The sequence below is a fragment of the Vipera ursinii genome (genome assembly GCF_947247035.1).
Source record: "Vipera ursinii genome assembly, chromosome: 6".
NCBI classification, from domain to species: Eukaryota; Metazoa; Chordata; class Lepidosauria; order Squamata; family Viperidae; genus Vipera; species Vipera ursinii.
The window spans coordinates 1,784,836-1,796,137 of NC_139515.1; the positions used below are offsets into that span (position 1 = coordinate 1,784,836).

The 11,302-nt window shown below is 41.9% G+C and overlaps 1 protein-coding gene across 1 annotated transcript in view; it reads left to right on the forward strand.

Annotated features, from left to right (window-relative positions):
• Window positions 1-10,512, forward strand: part of LOC310642274 (fatty acyl-CoA reductase 1-like) — a gene marked incomplete at both ends in the record, with an annotated part of 20,122 nt that extends 9,610 nt beyond the window's left edge. The window contains 6 exons of the mRNA XM_083365881.1: window positions 431-549; window positions 2,511-2,578; window positions 5,210-5,381; window positions 6,547-6,676; window positions 8,068-8,195; window positions 10,350-10,512. Of these exons, the coding sequence (XP_083222007.1) occupies window positions 431-549; window positions 2,511-2,578; window positions 5,210-5,381; window positions 6,547-6,676; window positions 8,068-8,195; window positions 10,350-10,512 (780 nt within the window). The remainder of the gene's footprint in view (window positions 1-430; window positions 550-2,510; window positions 2,579-5,209; window positions 5,382-6,546; window positions 6,677-8,067; window positions 8,196-10,349) is intronic.
• Between the last annotated feature and the right edge of the window lie 790 nt (window positions 10,513-11,302).

The window sequence follows — 11,302 nt, forward strand, 5'->3', positions numbered from 1 at the left end:
CCTATGCCTTTATAAAAAGTCTGTGGGTGGGTTTTATAAAAAGTCACGCAGGGAGGGAGGGATCGAATAAGAGTTGGAAGGGACCTGCGAGGTCTTCTAGTCCAACCCACTCCTCCACTGTTTTAGACAAATTTTGACACGGGGTTGTACTTACCCATTCAGCTGCGGGCTTTTCTGCTCTGCTTTCCAGAAGCTTTTGCAGGGAATTCTTTTTGGAATTCTTTTAGGTTGATAATTCCTTCCAAGCCAGACCCCGTGATCAGTTTTCTCATTTGGGAACGCCTTCCACAAATCTGTAAAAGTTTTCTCTCCCTATTTTAATTCAGAAGAACTCGTCCCGTCCCATTTATCTGCTAGAGAATTCAAATCGCAAAGGATACCCATTCTAGGCTAAGTCAGGAAATCAAATTAATTTCTTTTCTGTTTCTAGGGTTCCAAAGGGATTTTACGGACTATAAAATGCAATCCGGCGACAATAGCTGATATTATCCCGGTAGACTTAGCTATCAACTTAACCATCACTGCTGGCTGGTACACTGCGGTTCACAGGTAAGGCCTCTTTGTTGATCAAGAGATACACCATTGAAGCAGGAGGATTTTTCAAGGTTTATGCAGGTTGCCAGGAGCTGCCAAAACTGCAATTCCCTAGATCAGGGGTCTTCAAACTTGGCCCTTTGATGACTTGTGGACATCAACTCCCAGAATTCCTCAGCCAGGCACACGTGCCTGGCTGAGGAATTCTGGGAGTTGAAGTCCACAAGTCATCAAAGGGCCAAGTTTGAAGACCCCTGCCTTATACCTTCTGGGACGAGGGGGCTTTGTGGTATCCGAAGCAGAACATCCAGATCCAGTCACAGTTTTGCTCCATACAGTCTCAACCTTGTGAATTCTCAAGCTTCCTCTTTCCGCTATGTATCCACGATGGACAGTGATTAATATTTATATGTATTTATATGTAAGGGTGTAGGTCTATACATATGTTTGTATATGTCTGTTATGTATGTGTACACTTTTGAGAGCAACTAAAAAATACAATAAAAAATGTAAATGTAAAAAATGTAAATGTAAAAAATACAATAAAGATTTTATCTATCTATCCATGTCTGTCTGTCTATCTATCTATCTATCTATCTATCTATCTATCTATCTATCATCTACTTACCTACCTACCTGTCCATCCATCCATCCATCCATCCACCCACCCACCCACCCACCCATCTATCTATATCTATCTATCTATCTATCTATCTATCTATCTATCTATCTATCTATCCATGTCTGTCTGTCTATCTATCTATCTACTTACCTACCTACCTGTCCATCCATCCATCCACCCACCCACCTACTTATCTATCTGTCTGTCTGTCTGTCTGTCTGTCTCTCTCTCTCTCTCTCTCTCTCCTTACCTACCTACCTGTCCATCCATCCACCCACCCACCCACAGCTGAACCACTGTATGCTGAAATAATTGTCACCTTTGAAGCCTCCCCAAGCTGGGAACAGGAAGATTTTATTGCAGAAGTTAGAGGATCTTTAACTACAGTGCCCCATTAATCGACACAGTGAGGGCTTAATCCCAAGAAAGTGTGTCAGAATCCTAACTGCCCTTGATTGTATCTGCTTTCTGACAAGAAACAATGGTTGGAAACTGATGGAAGAGAGAAGCAACCAGGAATTAAGGAGAAACTTCCTGACAGCGAGGACAATTAACCAGTGGAACAACTTTGCCTTCAAAAGTTGTGGCTGCTCCATCACTGAGGGTTTTTAAGAAGAGACTGGACAGTCACTTGTCTGAAATGATATAAGGACTCCTGCTTGAGCAGGGGGCTGGACTAGATGACCTCTAAGGTCCCTTCCAGCTCCATTCTATTCTTCACTGCAGTGCACAAGACAACAGTGCCCCATTAATCGACACAGTGAGGGTGTGTAATCCCAGGAAAGTGTGTCAGGAGCCTGACCGCCTTTGCAGGCTGTGATGTATCCATGATTGTCACCTGCTTCCAATCTGTCTGGAGCCAATTTGGCTGTCCATGCAAAGAAGGTGCCCCGCTCCTGCTCCAGAAGATAAACCAGGGTGTCAAGGAAGAGGTTAAATGGCAAATAATGATTGATGGGAATGACAGGGAGAGTTTTAACTGTCAAGAAAACAAATCAGAAAGATTTCTTCCCCAGAAGCCTGAAGCGAAGAGAACAAGCTTGAGTCAAGCAAAGACTGGATCCCTTGGACATTGGAGCACTATCTGGGACCTGAATGTGATCTGCTGATCACTCCCTTCATGGTCCTAATATAGAAAATGATTTCATATAAAGAGGGCGTCTGGAAGGCAGAACAAAAAAACCAACAGCTGTCACCTTGTCCTTTTTAACCTGCTTGGCCAACAACTGATTTTGCCGTAATTTTGGATGTACGGCCTATAACCCCACTTATATATCACCCTAACAAATAACATATTAAGACATTTGGTGTATTTTCTGAATCCTGAGTTGTCTTTTATTTCCTTTTTTTCCAGACCAAAGTCACCACTGATTTACAGCTGTACCTCAGATAGCCTCAACCCATTATGCTGGGGAGAAATGAGTGAGTTGTTGTTGTTGTTGTTTTCCCTAGCAAAGGGACAGAGATGTTGTTTGCTGTGTTACCTGTCTGGTTGCTTCTTCACAGCTTCTGCTCCCTATGTAACAGCTCACTAAAATTCATCTGCGCATTGCCTTTCAGTCTGAAATGTCTAGGCCGCTCTATCCTCTGAAACTCTGCTTCTCTGGAAGACTCCAGACTATGGAAGAATTTAAAAGTTCTCTTTTGTAGATTCTAATTTGGGAGGTGTTTCACAAATATACATACATACATATACATATACATATACATATACATATACATACACACACACACACACACACATATCTCAGAAGGGTATGACTGACTGATGAAGACTAATGAGTCCGAAATGCATATCAGCCTCCCTAAATTCTTTGTTAGTAATTTACACAAATATATGAACTGTCCGGTGTGACTACAGCCTGTTCGATGGCCTTTGAGATAAGGCTGAAAACAGGAAATAAAGATTGCCCCATGTTTGGGGCCTAGCAAGGTAATCTAAGAGTTAACATATGACACATATTTCTCCCCTTGCAAAAAGCTAACAAAGCGAGAGAGAACCTGTGGCTCAAGAAGTAAAAACACTGCCTAACGTGCAAGCAGCCCAGGTTCGAATCTCAGAAGGGTATGACTGACTGATGAAGACTAATGAGTCCGAAATGCATATCAGCCTCTCTAAATTCTTTGTTAGTAATTTACACAAATATATATATATATATATATATATATATATATATATATATATATATATATATATATATATATATATATATATATATATATATATATATATATATATATATATATATATATATGCAGCTCATATTTGTGTAAATTTTTTGGCTTGCTAACAAAGAATAAAGGGAGACAGATACTGTATGATCATTTCAAACTTGAAATGATCATATCTGTCTCCCTTTATTCTTTGTTAGCAAGCCAAAAAATTTACATAGATGATAGATAGATAGATAGATAGATAGACAGATAGATAGATAGATAGATAGATAGATAGATAGATAGATAGATAGATAGATGTAAGGATTTATACTTAGCCTCACAATTGCCCCAGCATTACTCAGGAATTTAAAAGAGCCGAAAGAAACTCCCCAGCCGAGGTTTCAGCAAGCAAACCACTTTTATTTTGATCAAAACAGAGTCGGGTGGCCACCTCTCTCTTCGTGGCTGGTAGAGAGATGAAGGCAACAACCAGGAAAGAGTTCTTCCACCTTTTATCCCTTTCCAGAACAAAGAGGTCCGGTCTTGGTACTAGGAGCCAAAAGGTACAGAAAAATAATTCCTAGATGATGACTCCTACACAACAACAACCCAGGTTCCACCATAACTCCATTTCCCCCTCCCCTCACCATGCTCTTTTCATGCAAGAAATCCCCTGTACCTAAAGCACGAAACATTTGCTTTTATAGAACTAATTTCCCAATATAAAGCACCTTCAAAGCTGCTTGCACATAAACAAAGATGATGACAAAGTATCACTACTAATATCAATATTACTAACATCAACCTTAAGCATAATAAAATCCCTTCATATATACAGGTATGTATGTATGTATGTATGTATGTATGTATGTATGTATGTACACCAGCTGCCTGCAATTAGTGCAGGTTCGCATCCCACCAGGCTCAAGGTTGACTCAGCCTTCCATCCTTCCGAGGTAGGTAAAATGAGGAGCCAGATTGTTGGGGGCAATAAGCTGACTTTGTAATAATGCCGCTTGGGGGGTGTGTGAAAGCCCTAATAAGCAGGCATATACATAGAATGAAGGCTACTGCTAAGCTTGTAAGCCGCCCTGAGTCTTCAGAGAAGGGCGGGATATAAATGGAATAAAAATAAAAATAAATAAAATAAAATGTACGTATGTATGTATATGTATGCATATTTTAACTCAGAAGAACTTATCCCATCCCATTCATCTGCCACAGAATTCAAATCTCAAAGTACACAAACTCTATATGCTAGATAAGGAAAACAAGTTAGATGTGTTAATTAATTTCTTCTGTATTTCTAGGGTGCAAAGGGGATTTTGCAGACTTTAAAATGCAACCTAGCTGCAGTAGCTGATATTATACCAGCAGGCCTTGCTATCAACGTAACCATCCCCGCTGACTGGGAGAGATGCATTTTTTGACTCTCAAGATTTGGTTAATGGATAATTACAATTAAGAGGCTAATAGGCAAGGGAGTTTTACCTTAGGCATTGACCAAGTAAAATAAGGAAGGCAAAAGACTGTAATACCACCACCACAATACTAATTAGTAGGATTTGCCTCTAGGACAGGGGTCTTCAAACTTGGCCCTTTTATGACTTGATGGACTTCAACTCCCAGAATTCCTCAGCCAGCCTGGCTGAGGAATTCTGGGAGTTGAAGTCCACAAGTCATAAATGGGCCAAGTCTGAAGACCCCTGCTCTAGGAAGAGCCATTCCACACAGACTATTTCCACTTCTTCATCTTGTCTAAATCATCATGTGACTAATAACCACATCTGGTTTCCTGATGTTCAGATAACTTTGCCTCGGCAAATTCACATTTCTGTCATATTTTCCACCTAATTACCTCACTGGAAGCACTATCTGTTTTCTACAATTTTACAGAAACTCTTGTGCAAAATAGCTTTGAAAAAAACCCAGTGGAGAAACCCTTCAGAATCCCTAATGCCTCCTTGACCTCGAGCTCCTTGATCCACCAGTACCAGACGTTTGTCTCTCACACAATCCCTGCTTTTCTCTGTGACCTCTATCTGCGGCTGATGGGAAAGAAGCCACGGTGAGATTGTGGGGTTAGGGTTAGTATCCCACCCAAATTAGAAATTGACACTATCCTTGTTAGCCAACAGGTTGAGCACCCTTTACAAAGGCCAGGCAGTCTGTCTGTCTGTCTGTCTGTCTGCCTGCCTGCCTGCCTATCTGTCTATCTGTCTGTCTGTCTGTCTACCTACCTACCCGTCTGTCTATCTATCCAATCTGCCTGCCTGCCTGCCTATCTATCTATCTATCTATCTATCTATCTATCTATCTATCTATCTATCTATCTATCTATCTATCTATCTACCTACCTACTTTACCTACCTACCTACCTGTCCGTCCGTCCATCCGTCCATCTATCTAATCTGCCTGCCTGCCTGCCTCTCTCTCTCCCTATTCGTCTACCTACCTACCTACCTACCTATCCGTCTGTATGTCTATCTAATCTACCTACCTGTCTGCTCGTCTATCTATCTATCTATCTATCTATCTATCTATCTATCTATCTATCTATCTATCTATCTATCATCTATCTATCTATCTATCTATCTATCTATCTATCTATCTATTATCTATCTATCTATCTATCTATCTATCTATCTATCTATCTATCTATCTATCTATCTATCTATCATCTATCTATCATCTATCTATCTATCTATCTACCTACCTACCTACCTACACTGGTGGGATTTAAATAGGTGAACAACCAGTTTCTCTGTGTGGATGCCGCTTCCGGAAGTCCATTCTGGCCCTGGGCAACAAAAGAATCTTTCGAAGTGGTGTGAACCGGCTGAATCCCACCACTGGGTATAGGGGATGATGTCAAAAAGAAAAAAAAATCCAGATAGCAGTTTTAGAGAAGTACCCTTAAGAATACAGACTACGTTTTCCCCCAAGGACTTGTCCATCAATTTGACAGCTTTGGGGATTTCTTAGAAAAAGGATCGGATTGAGCCTTGGAATGGAGCCTCTAGTACAGGGGTCCCCAACCATGGCAACTTTAAGACCTGTGGACTTCAACTCCCAGAACTGCCCAGCCAGCCATGGCTCTAGTAGATGATAGCCCGCCTTAGATCCTAAAGGACCGTGGCACCAAGAACTTACTTTTCCCGTGAACCTCTGCCCCATCGTTTTGAAGTAGGATGCTAGAATCCTACCTGTTTCTCTTTCTGTCTGTCTTTCAGGATGATGAAGCTTTTTACACGCTTGGAAAAAGCAATGAGCCTTCTTGAATATTTTACCAGCCATTCCTGGGATTGGAGCTCTGGCAATACAAACACGCTGATGAAAGAGCTCAATCCAAAAGACCGAAATGTAAGCAAGTCACCGAACCACCGCATCATCACAGGTCATTAAAATGTGTAGATTCTGGCTGGTTTCCGAAAGGGCAAATTCCTTCCTCGGAGCCCTATGCAAGGGGTCAGTCCCTGTAACGGTAGGTGGGAAAGAGCTTGGGAGACGCGGTGGAGAGATCTTGCTCAGAATGGTCAGATAAGAGACAGCATAGCCCACAGCTGGAAAGTGGATGGGGCAAGAGGCTCAGAAGGGTTAGGGTTCGGACCAATCTTAGAATAGAATAGAATCTGGAAGGGACACTGGAGGTCTTCTAGTCCAGCCCCCAGCTCAAGCAGGAGAACCTATACCGTCTCAGACAGGTGAATATCTAGTCTCTTCTTTAAAACCTCCAGCCCACGATATCTGGTGGCAAGTTGTTCCACTGGTTAATTGTCCTCACTGCCAGGAAGTTTCTCCTTAATTCTAGGTTGCTTCTCTCTTTGATCAGTTTCCAACCATTGTTTCTCGTCCTTCTCTCTGGAGCTCTGGTGAATAACGTGACCCCCTCTTCTTTGTGGCAGCCCCTCAAATACTGGAACACTGCTATCATGTCTCCCCTATTTCTTCTTTTCTTTAAACTAGCCAAACCCAAGTCCCACAGCTCTTCTTCGTATGTTTTGGTCTCCAGGCCTTTGATCATCTTAGTTGCTCTTCTCTGAATTTTTTCCAAACTCAACATCTTTTTTTGGGATATGGTGACCAAAATTGGCTGCAGTATTCCAGGTGTGGTCTTACTAGGGCTTTGTAAAGCGGTACTAATATATACTTTGTGTCATCTTGATTCTATGCCTCTGTTTATACAACCCAGGATTGCATTAGCTTTTTTTTGGTTGCTGCTGCACACTCCTTAGTTTTTTGGCCTGTAAAAGAGAAAGCAGAAGAATTTACGGCTTGCAAGATTCTGCTAATGCAGCTTTACCATAAAGTAGAGTTATCCTATCTGGTCATATTTCCTGTGTGGTCTACCTAGAAAGGGAGACAGTTCCAGAGTTAAGGACACATTGGAACTTTTTTTTTTGTAATAAACACACAAATATCCAACTGAGGAAATGGAGAGCCACACACAGCCTCTCCTTCACCAGGAATTCAGCGTGCAAAAGAGGGTCAAGAAAATAATCAACTGGAACTCCTCAACGTCTATCTCACCATTTTTTTCACTTGTCTTCGCTAGACTCAGATATGAAAGATGCGGGATACCCAAAGCCTGGAGCCCTGCTCTGGTTGGTGGGATCCGCTAGATTAATGTGGAACTTTCCTCCCCAAAGCTCACTTTATTATTCAGAAGTCATTTCATATAATATTCAGCGTAAATCAAGAATTAAATAGTCCTTCCACCTCTCTTTGATGTTCTCCCCTCCATTTCGTTCCAGCTCTTCTCCTTTGACGTCTGTCAAGTGACTTGGTCAGAATACATAGCAAATTACTGCTTAGGAACTAAGAAATATCTGCTGAATGAAGACATGGCTGGACTTCCTGCAGCCCGCCAGTACATCAGAAAGTAAGACACACGCAGTATTTGGGTTAAGCTTTCACAACCTGAGAGCTTTCGATGAATGAAATTGTGCGTGAGTCACCACAAAGCACGGTGGGAAATAGTTTTGGGCTGAATGCCAGACATGGTTTGGAGTGACATACTGGGGTCTTTCCTCCAGAGAAAAACACGCCAGGACAAAGAATCAGGCAGAACTAGAAAAACAGCTGAATCTATAACAATAACAGAGTTATTGGAAGGGATCTTGGAGGTCATCTAGTCCAACCCCCCCCCCCTCTGCTCAGGCAGGAAACCCTATACCATTTCAGACAAATGGCTGTCCAGTCTCTTCTTAAAAACTTCCAGAGTCGGAGCATCCACAGCTTCTGGAGGCAGGTTATTCCACTGGTTAATTGTTCTAGCTGTCAGGAAGTTCCTCCTTAGTTCCGGGTTGCTTCTCTCCTTGATGAGTTTCCATCCGTTGCTTCTTGTCCTGCCTTCGGGCGCTTTGGAGAATAGCTTGACTCCCTCTTCTTTGGGGCCACCCCTTAGATATTGGAAAACTGCTATTATGTCATCCCTGGTCCTTCTTTAATTAAGCTAGACATACCCAATTCCAGCAACCGTTCTTCATATGTTTTAGCCTCCAGTCCCCTGGTCATCTATAGAAGTATAAAAATTAAGGCAGTATTCCTTGGGTGTTTCTCTTTTCTGTGTTTGCACATTTCCCTTTTCTGTCTATCACTTGAAGAAAGTTTGTAGCCAAAGCTGCCTTCTCTGTCACAGAGGTAAAGTAGACCTGAATCACAACATTTACAAGGAGAAAATCCTTACAGTCACAGGCTCCGTGGTGGTTTAGGGTGTCCAGAATCATGTCTGATTCTTAAATAGTAATATAACTTGTGGTTTCTATTCTCACAACAGTTAGCCTTACGATATTTTGAATGGTCAGGGATGGGTGGAAACTGAAATTTGGAACTGCTGCTAACTGCTCAAACCTCCCATCTAGGAGGGATGAAGAAACCCTTTAAGATCTGGGTCACCCTTCTAATCACATCATCCACCCTCCCTCTGATTTCCCTAAATAACTAGGATCGTGTGGGGTGGAACATTGCTATTTTGCCTGAGATGGGATAGAAGAAAATATTTGTCAATATGATTGATATGTGCTTCAGCTGCCAAAAGCAACAACCCCCAGTGCAGTCCTAGGATGCATCAAGAGAGGGATAGTATCGAGATCATGTGAAGTGCTAGTGCCGATTTATATTGGTTTGGTAAAACCACACTTGGAACGTTGCGCCCAATTTTGCTCACCACGATGTAAAAAAGATGTTGAGACTTTCTAGAAGAGTGCAGAAAAGAGCTAGAAAGATGATTAGGGGGCTGGAGGCTAAAACATAGGAAGGACAATTGCAGGAATTGGGTGTGTCTAGTTTGATGAACAGAATGACCAGGGGTGACATGATAGCAGTCTTCCAATATCTCAGGGGTGGCCCCAAAGAAGAGGGAGTCAAGCTATTCTCCAAAGCACCTGAAAGGCAGGGCAAGAAGCAACAGATGGAAACCAATCAAGGAGAGAAGCAACCTGGAACTAAGGAGAAACTTCCTGATAATTAGAATAATTGATCAGTGGAACTACTTGCCTCTAGAAGTTATGCTCACTCCCATCACTGAACATTTTCAAGAAGAGATTGGAAAGCCATTTGTCCAGAATGGTATACTGTTTTTTTGCTTAAGCAGAGTGTTGGACTAGATGACCTCTGAGGTCCCTTCCAATTCTGTTACTCTATTCTTCTGTTCTGCTATTGATATAAGTAACACCAGCTGCCTGCCATTAGTGCAGGTTCGCGTCCCACTAGGCTCAAGGTTGACTCAGCCTTCCATCCTTCCCAGGTAGGTAAAATGAGGACCCAAGCTGACTTTGTAATAATGCCGCTTGGGGTGTGTGTGTGTGTGAAAGCCCTAATAAGCAGGCATATACATAGAATGAAGGCTACTGCTAAGCTTGTAAGCCGCCCTGAGTCTTCGGAGAAGGGCGGGATATAAATGGAATTAAAATAAATAAATAAATAAATTCCATCTCACTCTCCGTATTCCAGCGGGTGGTTGATCTGTTTTGTGTTGTGAACTATCCAGCATTGGTATTTCAGCTCCTCTTCTTTCTCTTCTCTCTTTTGTCAGGCTAAGGACTATCCAGTGGGCACTGAAGGCCACTCTGCTTGTGATCGTCTGGCGCGTATTCATTGCAAAGTCACAAATGGCTCGGAATGTATGGTATTTTGTATTAAATCTCTGCTACAAGTTTCTTAGCTACGTTAGAGCTTCCAGCACCCTTAGACATTGACTGCGATTTTCTGGAATGACCTTGGAATATGCCTTGGAATAACATTCAAGACATCAAATCAACTCCTGGTATCTGTCTGCTTCAACAGCAACAAGATATATTTCAACTGTTTAAATCAGGGTTCTTCAACCTTGGCAACTTTAAGACTTGTGGACTTCAAGCCGGCTGAAGAATTCTGGGAGTTGAAGTTCACAAGTCTTAAAGTTGCCAAGGTTGAAGACCACCGCTTTAAGTCTTCAGCAGATATCACAAGGGACTTACTCTAATTACTACTACCACCACTACTACTATTAAATTATTGTTGCAATGGGCATTGGCTTTCTGTCTCTACATCCATCATATCATCCCAAGGAAGCTGCATTTTTCACAATGACGTCTCCCAGTTTTGTTTCGTCCCAGTGCCTGAAAACTGGCACTGGAGATCTTCCACCCAGAAATACTGAATGGTAAAAATTTCAAATGCTTCGTACTGTATATAAACTGATTTCTATTGCACTGGACTAAGAAGGCTAAAGATTTTGTTTTACAACAAAATCTTCACTCAGATTGAACATACAAAAATGCTGTCGGTTAAGCAACGACATCTCGCCTCTTTTCCATTTTTTTCATGATTTCTAAAGCCTAGAGATTAAATGCAGATTTAAATACATCACATATAAAATGCATGCCTTGCACAGGCTTAAAGTGGCTATATAGGCCCCCAAACCCTTAAGGATCCTCTGTCTACAGCACTCCCAGGAAACTTAGGTAGAAACTGTGATACCTTAAAAGGAATATTATGAAGGCCTTT